Source organism: Malaya genurostris, chromosome 1 (assembly GCF_030247185.1).
Source record: "Malaya genurostris strain Urasoe2022 chromosome 1, Malgen_1.1, whole genome shotgun sequence".
Lineage (NCBI taxonomy): Eukaryota > Metazoa > Arthropoda > Insecta > Diptera > Culicidae > Malaya > Malaya genurostris.
In genome coordinates, this window is record NC_080570.1 from 88,218,140 (window position 1) to 88,241,136 (window position 22,997).

The following is a 22,997-nucleotide window of genomic DNA, read 5'->3' on the forward strand; positions in this document are numbered from 1 at the left end:
CATCTTTGGAACAACAGTTTGAAATTTTTTCGTGGAAGAATGTTAAGAAATAAATCGGTGAAGAGGTATTTTTGAAGACGCTTCTTAAAAATCATGATTTGCGGTATATATATATATATATATATATATATATATATATATATATATATATATATATATATATATATATATATATATATATATATATATATATATATATATATATATATATATATATATAAATATATATATGTATATATATATATATATATATATATATATATATATATATATATATATATATATATATATATATATATATATATATATATATATATATATATATATATATATATATATATATATATATATATATATATATATATACCGCAAATCATGATTTTTAAGAAGCGTCTTCAAAAATACCTCTTCACCGATTTATTTCTCAACATTCTTCCACGAAACAATTTCAAACTGTTGTTCCAAAGATGCTTTTTATCATACAAAACATTTGAATTTATTTTGCTGAACGATAATTCTGGAAGAAAATTGCAAAAACGATAATTTTTTGTCTGTTTATGTGCCCAATTCTCGCCATTTGCGGGAAGTTAAACTTTTCTGTTACAATTCGAAAAAATGCCGTATTCCCCAGATGTCGCCCCTTCTGACTTCCAACCATTCCGTTCGATGGCACACGGCCTGGCAAATCAACATTTTCAATCCTTCGAGGAGTTGGATTACTTCATGGATAGCGTCAAAAGAGGACTCCTTTTTTCGAGTCGGGATCCGAAAACTGCCGGAAAGATGGGAGAAAGTTGTCGCCACAATACTTTGAATAATACGTCTGTAAGCACTTTTTCGCAAAAAAGCTTTTAATTTTGGAAAAAACGGCGGAAGCAAAGTTGTACACTGATATATGAATGAAATCCGGCCAACATTGCGTTTCCATTCTCGTGAGGAAATAGAGAGTAGTTCCAGAGAGCTCCCATTTTTTTACAGATTGTGCAAGATGTTCGGCTGAAAAGTTCGTATCGTTTAATAGAAACACACATTTTTTTGCCAAAATTCGTTTTTATTTTTCAACATAATTGCCATCAGAGGCGATACAGCGATTATAGCGATCTTCTAACTTTTCGATACCATTTTTGTAGTACCATTTGTCCTTTGCCTCAAAATAGGCCTCAGTTTCAGCGATTACCTCTTCATTGCTTCTAAATTTTTTACCAGCGAGCATTCTCTTGAGGTCTGAGAACAGGAAAAAGTCACTGGGGGCCAAATCTGGAGAATACGGTGGATGAGGGAGCAATTCAACAGCTCCAAACACTGCTCAGAATCATCAATTCGTTGTTGTTTTTGATCGATTGTGAGTTCACGCGGCACCCATTTTGCCCAAAGCTTTCTCATATCCAAATATTCGTGAATAATATGTCCAACACGTTCCTTTGATATATTTAGGGTGTCAGCTATCTCGATCAACTTCACTTTACGATCATTGAAAATCATTTTGTGGATTTTTTTCACGTTTTCATCGGTAACAGCCTCTTTTGGACGTCCACTGCGTTCATCGTCTTCGGTGCTCATATGACCAGTACGAAATTTTGCAAACCACTTACGAATTGTTGCTTCGCCCGGTGCAGAGTCTGGATAACACTCATAAAGCCATTTTTTGGTATCGGCGGCACTTTTTTTCATCAAAAAGTAGTGTTTCATCAACACACGAAATTCCTTTTTTTTCCATTTTTTTCACAATAACAAAAGTAGCTTCACTCAAAATGCAATATCTCACAAACTAATAATCAGACAGCTGTCAAATTTATACACGTATCTTTTGAAGCTTGGTACTAACTGAAAATGGTATGGATTTAATTCTAGTTGCGCCCTCTCATAGAAACGATACGAACTTTTCAGCCGATCTGTTAAGATGAACGTTATATACCACATTTTCAACACCAAAATATTTTTGGAAGATCTTTGTGAATTTTCTCAAATTTTGTTCACACTTTCTTACCATTTGTTTTGATATTTCTAACACAAGTAAGAAAAACAATCCGGTTTCAAATTGCATAATTAGCAAATTGCATAATTCTTTCGGTAATAAGTCGTGCATACAAGGATACATGCAATAAAACAAGATGTTCTACCATTCACTAGCCTTATACTTTTTCCATTCTTCTATACTCCTGAATTGACGGGGAAAGTTGCTAGAAAGTCGAATCGATAAGAATCTTTCTTCGGTCACCTGACGTTTGTTAGTAATGATGACCGGTTCAGTTCTATTACTTTGCATCAGAAGTTCCCATAACAACCTGGTAACTCTAAGTAGTGCCATATGCATGTAGTCCACGGGAAAAGAATTTCCAAGATCGAAGTCAGGCACTCCACACATTACACTCAATATTTTTATTCCAAATATAGGTTGTTAGGTACTAGATTCGTGGACCTCAATCATGATACGACGTGTCATTTCATCCTTTCGAAGACAATATTTCGATAATTTATGTTTCATTTGATTGTTCAACAATGTTTCCGGATGTAAACAATAGGTGCATCCATATTTGCCGTTGAACTGAGTACCACAGAACAACTCAAATCTGCCTATGGAGTATAAAAAGCATTGCAATAAAACTACTTTATACTGTTGACCTGTTATTTCTATTCCATTGCGTAGCTTCTGCATTTCTTGAATAAAATATTTATGAAACAACGCCATGCTAGGCTTGCGTCTGTTAAACGATAGAGCAGCTAAAATTAAGTTATTCTTGCAGGAATGTAATTTTTACGGTAAATTATTGACAGTTATGAATAATGGATACAGTCTTTTTACAGAGCATTTGAACACAGTAGCTCCGTGTTCATTGGCAGATAATGTAATGAATTTGGAATTATCCTGTTTCATGATCACATTAGCTATTTCAGCTCTATTGATGTCATTGATGTTTCAACACTTTTATTTCATATTCGGTTATTTCTTTATGAAACTTTAGGACAGTTTTCCGTTCTTGTTGTTCTATTGGAAAAATGATAAAATAATCTTTATCCTTTGATCCACAACTAGCTACAGGACATATAATATCGATCGAAGGAGCTCGGCCATCTCTGGAAGTTGACCATCAATGTCAACTTCCCTCTATGAGCAGCCTAGATGTCCGTGTAGTGTCGGTAGCGGTTTCCCAACTGGCTAAAAATAATGCTACGGTCCACCTGTACCGCTGGTATATAAGTCCACCGAACAGGTAAGCCATGTGGCATCCGGCGGAATTATTTTCTACCAAGAATCGATCCACTGGTTTCCTGTTCCATGTTGTAAAAGGCCACAAAAATAGGAACTCCTAAGTCAAGGTGTATTTCCGTGCCGATGACTGAATGGCTGCAGTAGGTTAAACAATGCAGTCGTGAACGGAATATCTTGGGGTTTTCCCTTACTGTGTTAAGCGAAGCTCTGGCACAGTGGACCACTTCTTTCTAGTCGCAACTCGTGGAATTTAAATGATTAAAACATATTTAAAAAATCCTTACATGGTTCGCTATAGGCGATTATAAGCCAATATATTTGGTTTCTTCTGGTTGTTGTACGATAAGTGCTGGAGATGGAGTGTTCATTACTTTAATTGATAATGGTTAGAGTAGCACAAATTAATCTTCAGCATAAACGTACAGCAACTATGAATCTATCCAGACTTCTGCAAGCAGGTGAAGCTTTTATAGCTTTGTTTCAAGAACCATATTTCCAAAAGGGAAACTTGGAAAATTGTTGCCTTCATCAAGACCGGTATGACTAATCCACGTGAAATGCCTCGAGCATGCATACTTGCAAATTGTACTCTCGATGTTTCTCTCATATCGGAGCGGACAACTCGGGATATTTGTGATGTCACAGTTGATGGCATAGACAGGAAATATGTCTATTGTTCGGCATATTTGCCGCATAACTAACCTTCGCCAAGCGATGACTTCAAAAAGGTTGTATCGTACTGCTGAAAAAGTGATTTACCGCTTATAATCGGCAGTGAAATAAATGCTCACCATATCATTTGGGGCAGCACAGATATAAATTCGAGAGGCTCTGATATGATGGAATTTTTGAGCAGTACAAACCTGCACATAGTCAATGCAGGGAATCGTCCAACTTTTGCGAGATCTGGAAGAGAGGAGGTTTTCGACGTAACTCTCTGCTCTGATAGAATTGCGCATGAGTTGGTAAATTGGCTCTTTAAGTTTGATATTATTTGAGCCAATTTGTTATGATTCTGATTCTGATTGATATTATCACATATCGTTATCCCAAATCTACAAACTGGGACCTCTATGAAGAGGGCTTGGCGACTAAATTTTACGGGTACCAACCATCAACTGAAACCCCAATTGATTTGGAAAATGTTGTCGACGAGACAAACTCACTCATAGTTGCAGCATATGAAGAGGCTAGTCCACTTCGGATTGTGCGAGCTACTAGAGGAACTTGCTAGACTAAGGCAACTATGCAGAAGAGCTTGAAACCACCGACACAGAGATGGGTCGGAGGCATTCGTGTCGGCTCGATAAATGCTCTTAGATCGTCTGAGCGAAGTGGTTGGAAAAGCCTTTGCACAAATGTCTCTAGTCTCAACGAGGATAGCAGATTAAATAAGTTACTTTCGAAATCTAAGGACTTTAATGTCAGTTTCTTAAGAACTTCAGATGGTGAACACTTGTCTGATGAAGGTGATGTACTTCACTATCTTTTTAACACTCACCTTCCAGGATGATGGATCCATCACCGACAGTTATTCCTGAGACTTTTTCGGGTAGTTACGATTCTTGGCTCCTTGCTCGAAGCGTTGTGACGATTGAATTGGTCAAATGGGCAGTTGAAAGTTTTGCTCCGTACACGTCTCCTAGAAAGGATGGAGTTCTCCCAGTGTTACTGCAGAAAGGGTATGAACATTTCAAACATGTTTTGAAGAAAATATTTACTTTTAGTCTTGCGACAGGATATATTACAAGGGCTTGGCAGGGAATAATTGTCAAATTTATCCCGAAAGGCGGTCGCGACACTTATGAAGACACGAAGAGTTTCAGGCCTATCAGTCTTAGCTCATTTCTTCTTAAAACAGTGGAACGCATAGTCGATCACTATATCAGGAATGTTAGTTTGGGCGTGCATCCGCTACATGGAATGCAACATGTTTACCAGCGTGGAAAGTCCACTACAACCCTGTTACATGACGTTGTGTACAAAATTGAAAAAGCTTTCTCACAAAAGCAATCTTGCTTGGGAGTTTTCCTAGATATCGAAGGTGCCTTTTGATAACGTGTCTTCCAATTCAATTCTGGAAGCAGCCCGTGGTAATGGCATACCTTCAAGTATCACAAATTGGATACACGCAATGCTTAGCAATAGACTTCTTTGTTCTTCTCTTCGGCAAGCAGAGATTACAAAGCTAAGTGTCTGTGTGTGTCCTCAAGGTGGTGTACTATCCCCACTTTTATGGAACCTAGTCGCTGATGGTTTGTTAAGGAAACTGTTGGATTTCCGACTTATAGTTTTGCCGACGATTATCATATATTGATGACCGGTATAAGCATTAACACTCTCTTTGATTTAATGCAGCAAGCCCTGCGATCTGTTCAACTATGGTGTTGTCAGTTTGGATTATCTGTAAATCCGGGCAAAACATTAATGGTGCTTTTCACTCATCTTAGGATAATCACAGAAGCTCGTCCGTTACAGTTCTTCGGTTCAGAGGTCACTGTGGTCGATCAAGTTAAATACATCGGGGTTATTCTTGATTCAAAACTGAATTGGTCTGCTCACAGTGACTTCATGATTAAAAGAGCTTGCATGGCTTTCGGCCAATGCAGACGAGCTTTCGGAAAATCATGGGGACTAAAACCCAGATACATTCATTGGATCTACACAACTATTGTTAGACCAATTTTATCATATGGATGTCTTGTATGGTGGCAGAAAGGAGAAGCCGCGACAGTTCAGTCAAAGCTAAATTATCTCCAAATGATGGTCCTAATGGCGATGACAGGAGCATTCACGACAACTCATACTGCTGCTCTAGAGGCGCTACTGTGCATTAAACCACTACATGAAGCATTATCTTGTGCATACCGTCTTAAGGTTACAGGGCTTTGGAACAGTAACCCTTAGATTATGCTACTAGCCACACTCGCTTGTGGCCTCAAATGGTTACGTGGGATGAATATTTACTCGCTCCTAGTGACCTAACTATCACATGCAGTTTTTCTTTCAATACATTCTATGTGAGCTATCCGCTTCGTGAGGAATGGTTGTCTGGTTGTCTGTAACGACAACTTGATGAACACATAGTTTGTTATACGGACGGTGCTGGTGCTGGTGTCTACTGTCGTGAAATGAGGCTGGAGCAGTCTTATTCACTTGGTAGATACTGTATTGTGTTCCAAGAAAAAAATACACGCGATTCTATGTGGAATACATTCGACACTTCAGCAGAGGATCTGTGGTAAACGAATTTATTTTTGTTCCGACAGTCAGACAGCTTTGAAAGCACTCAGTTCGAATGATTCATGGTCGAATCAAGTTATCCCATGTCGAACTCCAATTGAAGACCTCAGCATTTCAAATGCTGTTTACTTCTTATGAGTACCCGGCTATTCTGGCACTACTGTAAATGAATGGGCTGATGAGTTGGCTAGAGCTGGTGCAACGAATGATTTCGTTGGTCCTGAACCAGCTTTACCACTTTCAACTAGTTGGATAAAGCACAAGATTCGTTCTTGGGCTGCATCCAAACATGCCAGCTACTGGTGCAGCTTGCAAACTTACGCTCAGACAAAAGCATTTTTACCAGATTTAAATCTGAAAATGTCAAAGTGTCTACTGCATTTTTCCAAGCATCATTGCAGTATTCTGGTCAGAGCTCTGACTGGACATTGCAAATTCAATTATCACATGGCACTGTAACTGTCCCGCATTGACGCAACTACGTATCCGGGTTTTTGGTTCTCCATACTTGGTTGAGTCTGTGTATGCGGAGCTACAATTAAAGGATATTCTCTCGTTTCTCGTTTACCCAATGTGGTAAGGAGCTATAGTCAGAAGGGTTCATCGATCTTCCTCGAATAAATTCACTTTAAATAGGGTTTTGCAGATTGTTTGGCATCCTTTATGGGGTACCGAATTTACTTCTGCTCGTACATACTGCGAATCGTTCTGTATTCTTCCGGGAGTGCAGAATGGTGTCGCTTTTGTAAAATCTCTAGATGCTCTCGGGGGTTGGAGGTTTTATTAACTGTCCATCGTTCATCAGAAAGAACGCACATAGTAACAAACCTAAATAGGTTTTACAGCAGACTGTTCGGGACCTCGTAGAGGTTCAGAATTTACTTCTGCTTCCACTAAATGTGCAGAATTTACTTCTGCTTTTTTGTGTTTTTGTGTCGTCAATTTTTCCCATCCTCCCCTTACCATTTCCTTTCAAGGGGAACGTGCCATTTGAGCCAATTTGTTTCGATTCCTGATGTAGTATAAACAGCATTGCAATAAAACTACTTTATACTGTTGACCTGCTATTTCTGTTCCATTGCGTAGCTTCTGCATTTCTCGAACAAAATATTTATGAAACAACGCCATGTTAGGCTTGCTTCTGTTAAACGATAGTGCAGCTAAAATTAAGTTATTCTTGCAGAAATGTAATTTTTACGGTAAATTATTGACAGTTATGAATAATGGATACAGTCTTTTTACAGAGCATTTGAACACAGTAGCTCCGTGTTCATTGGCAGATAATGTGATGAATTTGGAATTATTCTGTTTCATGATCACATTAGCTATTTCAGCTCTATTTATGTCATTGATGTTTCAACACTTTCATTTCATATTCGGTTATTTCTTTATGAAACTTTACGATAGTTTTCCGTTCTTGTTGTTCTATTGGAATAATGATAAAATAATTTTTATCCTTTGATCCACAACTAGCTACAGGACATATAATATCGATCGAAGGAGCATCATCATGTCTAAAAATATTAAAAATAAATAACACTTCAACTATAAAGGCTTATTTTGTCCATAAATACGTTTATTTCATAGACAATATACATAAGTTTTTCTTCGCCGTGGCATCCACAATACATAGTACTTTAAACCAAATACATTTCGAATATCATATTAGTATGTTGGTATTCATTAGTTAATCTAAACACTGTTTTTTTAATCAAACGAGTTGCTATTATAAATTACATTAAATGAAATATATTCATTTTGTACATGATCTCATAACTATTTCAGGTTTGTTTGTATCAGTTCATCACTTTTATTTAATATAAGATAGCTAGCTATTGGTTGAACTCATGGAAGAGAAAAAAGTCTAACAAAAAAAAATTAAATTGTAACTCCAATGGACTTAATGAAATGATACAGAAGTTTCATGTAAAGAACGTCACGACAAGCAAGAATGTCGCGAACTGGGACATTGGATAGCCTACCTTGGGTACGCAAGGAATTTATTAGTTGAGATCTGACATCACGATACTCCACGCAGGTCCAAACGACATGGTCAATATCGCGGTAACCTTCGCCACAAGCACAATGATTAGTCTTGGAAAGTCCAATCCGAAGGAGATGTACATCTAACGTGTAGTAATTGGGCATAAGTCTGGACATCACCCGAATTTAGTCCCTACTCACATCCAGTCCCCTGAACCATGCCTTTATTGCCATGCCTTATTTTAGGAACAATTGAGTGCATCCACCGACCCAGATCATATTTATCGCAAGAAGATTGCCATCTTTGCCGAGACGCACTAAAGAATTCGTTGAAAGCAATCGGTCTCTCATAAATTTCACCCTCAATAGCACCACGTTTGGCTAAAATATCGACTCTTTCATTGCCTGGAATGGAGCAATGAGCCGGGACCCAAACTATTGTGATTTGATAATTATTATTCAATATGACGTTCAGACACTGTTTTATTTTGCCCAAGAAAAACGATTCATTTTTGCCAGCTGCATTTGAGCGAATGGATTCAATTGCACTCAGACTATCTGTGAAGAGAAAATAATGGTTTGAAGATAATGTGACGATTACACTTAAACTATAATGAACTGCTGCTAACTCTGCTATATAAACAAATGCATGTTCTTGAAGCCTAAATGAAGCCGAAACATTTTTGTTGAATATACCAAACTCAGTAGCCTCTTCAATTCGTGATCCGTTCGTGTAAAATATGTCCTCAGAGTCAATATGCCTGTACTTACAGATGCCATTTGTTGTTTTTGAGCGAAGGTAATTTGGATGTCAGATGAAAGTAATGCAAGGCAATCATTCGTCCCTTTATTTCTACGGAAGTCAAACTGAATATCTGACAACAAATTATGTTCAATATTGGTTTTAGATTTCAGAGTACATCAGTATACACAACCGATTTTTTTGTTGAATATTAGAACAATGTAATTTGAAAACGACATGTAGAGGTAATTTTCATAAAAATATACATATATTTGGAACAAATAATGTTGTAGCTCAAACCTACCCGTATTGACAATTAGTACAGAAGGATTTTCGTTCAACATCGTATGGATCCAGAAAAGAATGCTACGAATGCGTTGAAATTTTCTGGAATCGTTTTCGAATAAGTGAGTACATTTATCAGGCAAAGTAGATCCTGCAGCGCTTCTTGTGTGAGCTTATGGCTTACATAACAATTCAACAACATTAGCATTACATCCTTGATATACATGAAATCCACAAACTTGATGCGTTCATTATTACAAAAGTTTTCCCGTAATTGCAACTATATATGTGATATTCAAAACAGTATCATAAGTGTCAATCTTTAACCCATTCAAATGAAGATGGATGATTCCTATCCTTTTCTTGATCATATGCACTCTCGGATTCTGTTTCAAAAAAGTTGAATATTCTTCAGAGAGATTAAGTGAATTGGTTTTCCCTCCATCATCTGTTATCACGTGTTTTGGGATGTTTACATGAGATGTTCGCTCCTCATCGATTACACATCTTCAATGGACTGCTGATTGTCAAAGCTAACACAATTCTCGCCTAATAGCGATAATCGATCTACATTTGTCATGCGATTTATGTTCCCATCATCACATATTTCTGATAACGTTTGCAGCCTACTGTGCACCGACGGACTTATTTGTATTGTTATGTCCTAAAATTTTGAGAAAAATGTACTTATTTATGGTATTTCTGGAACTTCACTGACCATTTGGCGAGCGACTGTGATTGAATGCTGGAAAGAAAATAGGGCCGCATCGATTTCCATCGGGGAATAAAGTGGCAAATCGATATTAATAAGTTGGTCGACGGTTTGTTGAAATTGGACCCAGTCGGTGCGATAATAGATCCTCCGAGGTTGAATAGGCACTGTTTCTGGTGAAGACCCCAACGTCAATATTACTGGAAAGTGGTCGGAAGAGAGCTCGCTGAAGACAACCGGAGAGCTTTCTATGGCGATGTTGCTGATGAATATATCCAAAATGGAATGAACTCCCGTTTTGGAAAGTCGCGTTGGTTGTCCGGAGCGAGGATGTTGTACAGCTTCGTAATCTTCGGCATGTACGAATCCGTTTCGATTCTGTCTTTTGTTTTCCCACAGCTCATGCCATGCGTTCAGGTGCCCAGCAATGATGAATTTGTTATGTCGTCGAGTGAGCATATCCAGATCTCGCTTCAGTGATGCACACGTACCATCTTGAAGATTTGTTTGTTTGGGGCAGTACACTGCAATGATAATGATGGGTCCCATCGTCGTTGTAATCTCAATTTCGATGGCTTCTATAAGTTGCAAGTTAAAGGCAGGCGGCAGTCTGTGCTGAATGGATTGTTTAATGGCAATGGCAACTGTGTGGTTGTAAATTATCATTCATATCACGTGGTATACACATTCGATGACCGCCATTAATCGGTGCATCATCACAGCAATCGTTTGTTAGGATGTGAAAATACTGTCATTCGATTATTGGTTCTATTTAAGGTCAGAGGGAAGATTAAATGACACACAGAACGTGTTGGATGATTCTACAGAACAAGGATTTACACATTAGCGATCCTGCCAGGAGAATATTTTCGGAATCTGACGGAAGAAAGGAATTTTTTTTTTGAGAACATCTCGAAGTGAAGAACTTGAAGATTATCGGAACTTTTTTAACGTTTTCTTGAAGATCGGAACATTAAAACATCTTGAAGCGAAGAATTTTAAGCATTGAAACTCCTTGAAACAAAAAAAAACTTGAAGAAGCAAAAGAATTGGAACGCGATTCACAGGTAACGTAGTTAAACAAAAACTACTACAGAAGAGATTTTTCGAACCGGAACGACCGGAGGCTGTTTTGGTGCAGATCGGGTTGACCACAAACCGTTTTAAAGCGGATCGGGACGACCGCTAACGATGTTGATAATAACAGACCGGGACGGCCGTAGACTGTGGTGTGGATCGGGACGATCGCTAACAATGTTGGTACGCACGGACCGGGACGGCCGTGGACTGCTTTAGTGCGGGTCGGGACGACCGTTAATCGTTCAAAAGCGGATCGGGACGACCGCTAACGATGTTTGTAAGCACAGACTGGGACAGCCGTGGACTGTTTTGGTGCGGTCGGGACAATCGCTAACCGTTCGAAAGCGGATCGGGACGACCGCTAAGCGTTTGTAGGCGGATCGAGACGACCGCTAAGCGTTCGAAAGCGGATCGGGACGACCGCTAAGCGTTCGAAAGCGGATCGGGACGACCGCTAACCGTTCGAAAGCGGATCGGGACGACCGCTAAGCGTTCGAAAGCGGATCGGGACGACCGCTAAGCGTTCGAAAGCGGATCGGGACGACCGCTAAGCGTTCGAAAGCGGATCGGGACACCGCTAAGCGTTCGAAAGCGGATCGGGAGGACCGCTAAGCGTTCGAAAGCGGTTAGGTAGGGCCGCTAAGCGTTCGAAAGCAGATCGGGGCATCCGCTAATGATGTTCGATCAAAACCGACTGCTGGTGAGATTGGAAAGTATGTACATGACTTTATGATAACGGAACTAACTATGGTAGTAATATGACTAAGGAATTATTCCGCAAGGAAATGCAATGGCTAATAGAATCAAACGAACCATTGCTTCTACTTGAAAAAGAAACAAATCAATAATCCATAGCATAATCTTTATTTGGAGATGGGAGAGGATGTGTGGTTGTAATTTATCATTCATATCACGTGGTATACACATTCGATGACCGCCATTAATCGGTGCATCATCACAGCAATCGTTTGTTAGGATGTGAAAATACTGTCATTCGATTATTGGTTCTATTTAAGGTCAGAGGGAAGATTAAATGACACACAGAACGTGTTGGATGATTCTACAGAACAAGGATTTACACAGCAACTCCCTCTCCTGTCGAGCCTGTGAATTCTGTAATTGGAAATAAGAAATTTCAGGTTTAAGATGAGTTCAGTTAAAATAGCAATATCGGCATTCTTCTCTTGAAGAAAGTCGGACAATTCAGCAGTTTTGCTCCTGAGTGAGCAAGCTTTCCAATTTACATTGGTTGTAGTATGTAGTCATTATATTGCATATTCGATGATGAATTTGCCTAAGGCGTTGATTTGATCTAACCGCGTTCTGCAGCTTCGTAGTTTTGTTGTCATTGTTTCAAAAATGACGATCAGTTGTTTAGTAGAGAATAAGTCACCAGAGTCATCCTTTGCTTGTGGTTGATTATTGCCCCATCCAGGAGGGATTTTGGAGGAAGAATCTTTTTGTGATCCAGCGGCTGAATCTTTTGGATTTCTGTGAGGAAGTGGCGGCAAATTTGGAATATCCCTCTTCGGTGAGAGCCGTGGGAAATTAATTTCATACATCTGTGGAACATTCTTGCGCGTTGATTGTTTACGAGTCACCTTTTTGTGAACTCAGCACGTTTGGACACGAATTGCTAGTAGATGGATGGTCGCCATCACAGTTTACACATTTTACCGCGATGTTATCTAGTAGGCAATTGTTGGTGTTGTATGTTTCGGCACATTTGCCGCACCGACTTTTCATGTGGCAGTTCCTCGCTCCATGGCCGTAGTTCAAACAGTTCGTACACTGTGTGACATCCCGATGTACTGGTTTATACTTTTGCCATTCGATGAATATATGAAATAACGATTTTATCGTTTTCAGTTGATTCGTGGTGCTGGATCCCTTCTCCAGATGAACCAAGTACAGTTGATCTCGATACTTTCCATTGTCCGTGTTGTGTCGTTTCATTTTAAACACCATCACAGGCTTTAGTCCAGCCTCCGACAGTACCTGCTTTAGTTCGGATTCCATCATGCCGGGTAGTCCTCGAAGTACAACCTTCATAGGTTTATTGGCGGCATTTTTTTCTTCTTCTGCAGTTCGTCTTCGACATCAACTGGCAGATCAGCGTATTGGTTGTTACTCAGCTCACGGTCGTTTACCTGTACATCACTTGGCATCAGACGCTTAGCGTCCTTATCCTTAGGCACAAATCTCCAAATATCAAGGGGAACGTGCCATTTGAGCCAATTTGTTCTGATCCTTTGGATCCTACTCGGATCTATGGCGCGTTTTACCCATAGCTCGGGTAGGTAGGCAGCTGCGAATAAACGATAAAACAAAATCGAAATTAGTCGTAGTAGGTTATTCGTCTATCCAATCGAGTGTTAGATGACGAATGAATGATTTTCAATCAATGTTTACCTTGTATACTCGTCCAGCAGATAATCGGGTCCGATATGTGTCTGACTGTGGCTCCCTCAAAAACCGTCATCCGGGGGCAAGTGTAATGAATTTTCCTCATTATTTCCAAAAGTTTTAGTTAGTTAGATTATATAAATTTCTCACAGATCACTGAGCTAAGAGCTTATAAACACTAGTTCCCGGAATTACGTATTTGTTGAATGGTTTTGTTCTTTTTTTGACCCGTTTAACCGGTGTAAACTCGCAATCTCAACAACAGAGGGAAACTATTGCTCACGAAAAAAATTTGACGGGAGCAAAAATTTTTCATTTCTTCTTCCATAAATTTGTGTTTATTGCGTGAACCTATAAATTGTTTCGTTTTGATGACTCGCTCGAGTCTTATATACAACCCTGTATTTTTTTCCTAATGGCTATAATTAAATCATCAAAAAATAGAATTGAAAAGTCACCACTTGTGAATTAACATATTATGACGACTTACAATATAGTGTATTATAGGAATTAGAACGAACATATTTAGAAAATTATTATTATAACTATATTAAATCGTTTCATTTGGCCACATTTATATGTTGAGGTTGTACGTAACAAAAATAGATACTTTAAGCAATTTTAAAATCTATGTCTATTACTAACAGTGGAGTATAATTTTTGGTGTCGAATTACCTAGTTAGAATTAGTGCGTATAGAATTCGTTTTCTTCTAGAACAATACCTGACAACAGGTTTTTTATTTAGTCTTCCCTCCCCATCCAATTGTCCGGTCTTGTCTTAGAGCGTTTTCGTTTTTACACCGGTGTAGGTCAGAAAAGGATGGCTTGTTTACACTCCAAATTGGGTGTAGTATAATCAATGCTACAGTATATCAATACACTACGCTGATAACAAAAACGGATTTAGATTATTCCGAAACACTGTTGTAAACATGGAAACGTCCAGTAATTATGTACATGTGCAAATAAACGGAACCAAGAAATGGGAGCGATGAGACTAGTACCATAATGTATATTGATAGACAGTGACAATAGCAAGCTGGTTGACGAGCTTGTGTATATGGGCTTAGTGATGACCGCTGTTGATGATACCAGCAGTGAAATTCAGAGGCGTATTTTGGCAGGAAATAATCCGTACTTTGGACTTCGATCGAGTAAAGTACGCCACCGTACGAAGACGGAACGTGAAAACGGCGACAACAACGAATTTCAACACCTGCTTTGATCCACCATTTATCGTACCTAGCTAAAATTGCACGATTGTGATGGACTGGGTTTTTCAGTAAGACGGCAGTGACAATGGTTCTTGAATACGATCTGGTAGGCACAAGAAAAAAAATGAGTACAACGAGAAAAGTGAATCGATTACGTGGAGAGGGATTTACGAAGTATCCGGGCCTCGAGACGTTTGTTAGATACCATAAAGAACACCACGCGACTAGGCTCATAGATTAGGTAAGTAAGAAACGAGAGTATTACTAATCAAGATTGTGAGCATTCGGGATAAGTAAAGTTTCGTGAAAAATATAATCATGCTGAAGTTCAGGAATCAGAACAAATTGATTCGTTCTCCTGTTTATGTTGAGGTTTGTGGAATATTTTTGTTGTGTACTATATTCGCTGAAGATTTGAAACAAAAAACTGTAAACGAATTTTTACACCCATATTTATATCACGACTTCTCGGTTGCAAAGTCGGTTTTCACAGTTATCGCATAACCTTTCTATATGAGAAAGGCGAAAATAAGAAGTATAAAAATAGGTTGATCATATGCACTTACTACATTCACGGCAGCTGTACGTTGGCTCGCCTATTTTGAACACCCGACCGCAGATGGAAGCGAAAGTGTTTTCCAGTTTCAAACGTTCCAAATATATATGCGAATCATCGCCGCAAATAAATTTTTCAAATACATCGATGACTATATCCTTAACATTCTGCTCATCGATGTTGTAGCTACCTGTAATGGAACAAAGAATTAATAACAGACGGCAGAATATGCGAAATATGAGAGAAAAACAAAATAGCTGCAAGTAATATTTAATGTAGATAACAACATCTTTTTCATAGAGCCTAAATTATCGTTTTCTAAGTTGGAAAAATCGTTGTCTCATATTAAATACTCATTATTTTTTAACAATTTTTATTCAGGCCAATTTACGTATAGCTTTACGTGGCCGATTTACCCATGTTTTTGTTACATAAAATTATTTTTTTATTGTTGGATCTCGTTGTCACCCTTCTTCTAGGGGGAGAGGAGCTTCCATTTCCTTCTAGCGAAGATTGGAGGTCATTTTGTCCGTTGCTCGTATCATCCATTGCTATATCGTTGGAGTTGTGAGCGTTTTCCGTTTCTTTGTTTTCGTTGTTGATCGCCGTCTTGGGTTCATTTGCAGTTGCCGTAGATGCGCTTTGTACATTGATTGCAGTTGATAGTTGGTTAGATGGTGAAGGTGGTTTTGAAACAGGAGCACTGCATTCACTAGTTTCCGTTGTTGAGCGGTTGTCCTTGTTTTTGTTTGTTTTGTTTGTTTTCGCAGTTTCAGTTCAAGGTTTGCCGTAGTGTGCAGGTTGTTCACAAAACTGACATGTAACCAATTGATTTTCATACGTAATCAGCGTTTAACACGGATGTATTCCACCTTGACCACAAACGATGTAAGATGGAATTGCTTTACGTAGTTGCATACGTACCACTCGCACGCCATTCCGGATACCCGGGAAAAAATTCCGCCATACTTCCCTTTCGATGGAAAGAACTTCACCGTACTGCGACATGTTTTCCCGAACATACCCATCGCTGGTCTGCGGGGAAAGGTCATGCACGCGTACTTCTATGGCATTGTCCACCATGTACACAGGGATTTTATATTTAACATTGTCATGATCAACACTGTGCACCCCGTTATTATCCGAAGCAAATGCAGTTGCATCTTTTTCACGTTTGAACATAATGTACACACAGTTAGACGCCTTGTTGAATTGAATCTCACTTACATCATTAACGTTTAGATGCATTCGTTCCTTAAGCAAGATTTCAATTTCGGTTGCTGCTGGTCTAACTTTGCAGCGCTTGAAATCAATACAAATTGAATTTGGCCTTGTAGGCCAAGTTTCAGGCTTTGTTAAATCGTATTTGCCCATTTCGTACACTCTATTGTTCACTGCACTGTATTGTCTTTGTTTCTGTCGTCGCGACCGTAAGAAATTTTGGACTGCGTCGGATGTGATGCGAGCACGAACTGATTATTAAATACTCATGATACATGGTTATTATGTTGAACAAATTTTCGTTTAAAATTTAAAAACGTTTTACATTAAAAACTCGATTCAGAAAAGCATAGAAAAGTAATAATCAGTTAGAAGGCATAATTTATTTAAAGTAAAGGCAAATGGCGGAACTGAACACAGTCTCAGCCGGAGTTGGATACATTTTGCACAAGTAAGTGTGAAATAAGATTTCTGATTGTGAACAAAAATCTCGAGCTCTGTGAATTAATAACTTATATGTATGTATGTGTGAAGCCCCAATCAGCTCAAGGCATTACCAGTGGATGCAGGTAGACTTACAGTAGATCCGTATTTGATTATCAGATAGCTTTCATATTTCTGCTGTTAAGAAGGCCAAAATGAGTGTTGAGAACTCCGCGCTTTCCAACAAAAACATTCGACTATATAATAAAGAATTTCGCTGTACCAACTTAAAACTGTCTGATAGAAAAAAAGCGTCTTACTCATTTCAGACATTAAGGGGAAAACGCTTCCCCCACGTGACATAGGTTGGTAATCCACTTCATCATCCAGTCATTCACTTGTAAGATACCCTGATGCACTCCCAGCCCCTCCCTGTTGTCGATATGATTGGGCATAATATTATATAATGTAACATAATACGATGTAATAGAATATAACATATTATATTATAATACAACGTAATATATTACAATATAAAACGATGTAAAAAAATATAATGATAACATGAAATAAAATAATATAATATAATATAGTATAATAGTATATAAGTGTTTGCTAACAGGGGAAATTTAAGGCAAATTGTTTTGTATTATGCTTGTTTTATTTTTTAGCGTGTTTTGAATATTGCAAAAATCGACATTTCTAGACAGGCCCATATATTTATAACAACTAAATGATGGTCGTAAGTGCGTGAAAGGATAGCAAGTGTCGCTAATGAAGAAGCTGGTTAAATTGTCAAATTGTTTTTATTTAAGATTATTTTATCTGTTTATTGCTTAAAATACTATTTACATATTATAATTCATATTTTAGGTAGAATTCCAATTCATTAATGTTAATGTTAAAGTATCTGTTTTGTTCGCAAAATGTAAATAAATGGCAAACAATTTTAGAAGTTTAGATTTCGTAGCTGTACTTATTCCATTCAATACTGGTATCATGAAGTGCCCGAATTCTGATCGCCTCCATCCAAAACGCAATGAGATTTGTCGTTGTAAAAATTGCCAGGCAGGTACAACTCTCGGGCATTCACTAAACTTGTGCTGTAATGTTTCTACACTGGCGCGTTGCAGTGTAGACAATTCTCGCTATCGACGAGTCGCATCGTATGTAAAAGTCGTCTTTGTTCGGCTTTTCGATTTACAAAAAGAAAAAGGTCGCTTCGCTGCTGCGTTGTTAGTCCTATTGCTCCACGCCTTATGCCAATCTTGAGATGGCTTCTCTCGTTCTATCCTGGGTTGTTCGGTACTTTATGTGTAGAAAAGGTGGATTAGATCGGACGAAGTTTGTGGAAAGAATAATTGGGTTGGGGTTGTTTTGGAAGATTAATAATTTGTAGTATAGAATTGATTCTTTTTCTTGTGTATGTCGGTTTATCAGAAGCGCCTTGCATTTCAAGAGGGGTAGTTGTAATTTACACCTTGCGTTCGATCTCGTGCTAGTTGTTGTATTGGTACTCTAGCTGAGATTCCTCGCCATAGGAAATTGCCCATTGTAGAGGTAAATTTTGCTATATGGATGCTTGACGGGGGTACGGTAGATGCTACATACCACATTCTTGCTGTTATGAATGTGTTTAGTAGAGTAACTTTTTGAAAAAGTAACAGTGTGCGCATGGAATGAAACCAGATTGGGCATGAGAATTTTCTCACCAGGTCGTCCCAGTTGGCTTTTATCATGCCTCGAATAGAGTTGGTGTATGTTATGCCCAGTATTTTGATCGTCGTAGCTGTTTGAAGCCACTGTACTTCCAAAGGATCTCGATCAATAATTCCAACATTAATCGAGGTTGTTATGGTTAGATTTAATACTGCTCAAGATACACGGGAGAAACGACTGAACAATTCGTATATTCGGTTAATTCGCTGAGGGATGGTTGCAATCACACTTATGTCGTCGGCGTATGCGACGACCAGATCATTTTCGCATATTCGTTCTATCCGCTGCAGTAAAGAATGTATATATAGACTAAACAGAATACTCGAAATAGGACTACCTTGTGGAACCAAGCGTTGTATGGGGAACACTGTGGATAAGTGTCCGTTTACGAGTAAGAGAGAAAACGATGCATCGGAGAGTCTGATAAGTAAGTTCACCAGATCACGATTAAAGCCGAGCGAGCACATGTTCCCGAATAAAAAAACTTCGTTTGACACGATCAAACGCATGGTCCAGATCAAACGATATCAGCTTACCTGCTCCGCGTTGGTTGTTCAGCTGTGCTATTCGGTCCTTCAGGGATAGAGTAGCTTGGAAAATGTTGTTGTTATTATTAGCACATTTTTGTGTATCAGTTAAAACCCGATGTGTTTTCAATGTGTTCTCTATTCGTGCCTTCAGGATACGTGACATAAGCTTGTAGTCTTAGTTAAAAGTGTGATTGGTCGGTATGAGGTAGCTGTATCCGTTGTCCTTTTCTTTTTAACTAACACTATAACGCCTTCTACGAAATCGGGAAATTAGAAGCCAGTGCCTCGTTTAACACGAGATTTAACTCACGGTGGATAACATCAAGTGTGTATAGGTAGAACTCCTTCGGAATTCCATCAGAACCAGGAGATTTCCTTGATGCGCTTGTTTTCATAGCCGCTGTTTTCTCAGCTGTTGTGAGTTCGCTCATACTTGTCTCGTTCGTTTCGTCGTACTCCGGTATTACTCTTCCGCAGACGAAGCATTCGTCTTTTACTTCAGTCGTCTCTTCAGTCGCATATAATGATGTATAGGATTTTAGTAGGTGTTGTTCAGATGCGTTATGATAGTTCTTTTTCGTTTCTTTTCACCCAGTTGAAATGTAGATATCGGTTCGCATGCAATATGCGTTTCATTATTATGCACGAACATGTGCGTAAACTGTCGTTGGTGGGTCAGCATTTCAGCTTTGATACGATTTATGGTTGCTAGCATTCCTTGGTTTTGGTAATAGTAATAGTGAACCCACTTCGTTTTCTAAAGAATGACCTACGCGAGCAAAGCACTGTTTTATTCAGTATGTTATACTAGTTAATGCACAAGCAATCCTTTGGTTTCTTTCAAAAATCGAAGAGAAAAATTTTGAATAGAATACCACAATATTATACAAGAGAAAGGCACCATCACACCAATAGGTGGATTAAAACAGGTTTTCCCACTATATACTGTCTAATGTATTTGTAAACAATATAGCAGCGCTGGCTAACGGTGCACAAAGTGCTTCTTTACACAGCTCACAATCGACCTTGAGGACGGATTAATTCGAATTATCACTCGAGCGCATAATAGGTCATAATAGAATACGTAATGATTTTGAAAACGGAATAAAACAATTCACCGCACTATTGGAGAAACACGAATTTACGTCCGATCGGCCCGATAGTTACAGTGGAAATGATTACAAATTACATTAAATAAAATACATTTATTTTGTACATGATCTTATAACTATTTCAGATTTGTTTGCATCAGTTCATCACTTTTATTCAGTATAATATAGCTGGCTATTGGTTGAACTTATGGAAGAGGAAGGAGTCTAACATAAATAAAAAATCAAATTGGAACTCCAATGGTCTTAATGAAATGATAAAGAAGTTTCATGTAAGGGAAGTCACGACAATCAAGGGTCTACTTTAAGTACACAAGAAATTTATTAGCATAATTATTAGTCTCGGAAAGTCCAATTCGAAGGAGATGTGCATCAAACGTGTAGTGATGGGATATGAGTCTGGACATCACACGAATGAAATCCCTACACACATCCAGTCTCCAGAACCATGCCTTTGTCGATATTTTAGGAATAATTGAGTGCATCACCGACCCAGATCATCTTTATCTCAAGAAGCTTGCCAGCTGGCAAGTGTTCTTTGGCGAGACGCGCTATAGAATTCGTAGAAAGCAATCGGTCTCTCATAAATTTCACCACGTTTATAGCACCACGTTTGGCTAAAATATCGGCTCTTTCATTGCCTGGAATGGAGCAATGAGTCGAGACTCAAACTATTGAGATTTGATAATTATTATTCAATATGTCGTTCAGGCACTGTTTTATTGTGTCTACGGAAGCCAAACTAAGTATCTGACAACAAACCGTTCGTCTCGATCCAAGTGTCGAGACGTCGAAGAATAATTTTTTCGAAAAATTTTCTGATGCAGAACAACATGCTTTCCCCGGCTTTTGAATGGCGATAACTTTCACTTCACTTTCACAGTCAAGTGAAACAATATTTTGCTCAAGAAACTTTTTGAACAATTCCAACAAACGACTTTTTGCGAGGTCGGGCAGATTCTTCATCAAGTTGAATTTAATTCTGTCCAACCCAGGAGCGTTATTGTTATAAGACATGAGTGCTATGGAAAATGCCATCATTGAAAAGGGGCTATCAATAGAATTATTATTTGGAGAAGACTCCCAAATAATGCTCTGCGTAGGAATAGAATCTGGACAAACTTTCCTCGCAAAATCAAATATCCATCGGTTCGAGTATTCCTCACTCTAATTTCCCACGTAACGATACTCAATTATTCCAAAAATTCCAGACATTCCAGACATTCCAGACGAAGAATGAGTCTGGCCGTATTCCAAAGAGTGCTCATTGAGGTTTCTCTTGACAAACCTTCGACAAAATGTCTCCAATAGCTACATTTCTTGATTGAAGTATGCTCTTGTACTTGGTTTCTGAAACCAAGAATTTTCTAAAATTCTGATGAGTTCCTCCTCCTCGATTTAAAAACGTCTTGAAAGCATTTTGTTTCGCGTGTTTAGCATCTGAGCACTGTTTGTCCCATCAAAGGTTTGAAGGCCTTCTGTTGGTAGATGGACCAAGAAATCGTTTGGTTTGGGCTTGTTCTGCGGCCACCAGAATCGAACAAACGAGGAAGTCATGTTGTTCAAGTGGGGGGAACTCTTCCATTGAATTTAAGACTCTTGAATATTACTTTGGTATTTAAACCAGTCAAAATTCTTTATCAAATCATATGGAATATTAACTGAATTAGCAATACATTTGTTACTGCTAATTGAGATGATGATTGGTAAATGGTTGCTATCGTGTAAATCAGGAAATGCTTTCCAGGTGCAATCTAATCGAATTGAGGTCGAGCAAAGAGATAAATCTAATGCACTTGGATGTGCAGGAGGTCTTGGAATCCGTGTCATGCTACCCATATTCAATACTGTCATGTAGAAATTGTCGCGAATATTATATATTAAGGATGATCTGTTATCATTGTAAACGGAATCCCACATTATTCCGTGCGAATTGAAATCTCCCAGAATCAATCGTGGAGCAGGGAGAAATTCGACCATTTCATTAAGCTGTCGTTGTCCAACTTGAGCTCTTGGAGGAATATATAAAGAGGCAATGCAAATGTCCTTTCCTTTAATGTTTATTTGACAAGCGACAACTTCTATACTGGAAGTCGAAGGAATGTTTAATATATAAAAGGAATAACATTTCTTAATTCCTAAAAGCTTAGTTTTGTCTTTACGCAACTTAAACGCAGCGCATACTGAGAGATCATGAGGACTCTCCCCACAATAAACACATTTTTTAATATTTTTATCGCAAATGTTATCCTTGACATTTGATACATTTAGATTCATTACTACAATAATTAGCTGTATGTCCGAATTTTTTACAGTTCGTGCAATTCATAACATGCGGTACGAAAAGTCGAACAGGAAGACGAGTTTTATCGATAGACATAGCTAGGTAACGCAGATCCGGTAAATGTTACTCGAAACGAATCTGAGGGACGATAAGTCTTATTTCCATCGACAACAGATGCAGATTGTTTCCATCGACAACAAGCACTCGAGTTGTTACAATTTCGCTGCATTTAAGTTGTTACAATTTCGTTTGCCTGTTTCATATCGTTAACAACAACT

At 38.4% G+C, this 22,997-nt stretch overlaps 1 protein-coding gene across 4 annotated transcripts in view; it reads right to left on the reverse strand.

Annotated features, from left to right (window-relative positions):
• Positions 1 to 4,738: 4,738 nt before the first annotated feature.
• LOC131440671 (E3 ubiquitin-protein ligase UBR1-like) overlaps positions 4,739 to 22,997 on the reverse strand; it is a 33,786-nt gene continuing 15,527 nt past the window's right edge. For 2 of the 4 annotated variants that reach the window (XM_058612154.1, XM_058612153.1), the window contains exons 3-4: positions 15,444 to 15,623; positions 4,739 to 4,853 (exon numbers count right to left, since the gene is read on the reverse strand). In XM_058612154.1, the coding sequence (XP_058468137.1) occupies positions 4,768 to 4,853; positions 15,444 to 15,623 (266 nt within the window). In that variant the 3' untranslated portion in view covers positions 4,739 to 4,767. Of the gene's footprint in view, positions 4,883 to 15,443; positions 15,624 to 22,997 lie in introns of all 4 variants that reach the window. The other 2 variants (XM_058612151.1, XM_058612155.1) reach the window with 2 other exon arrangements.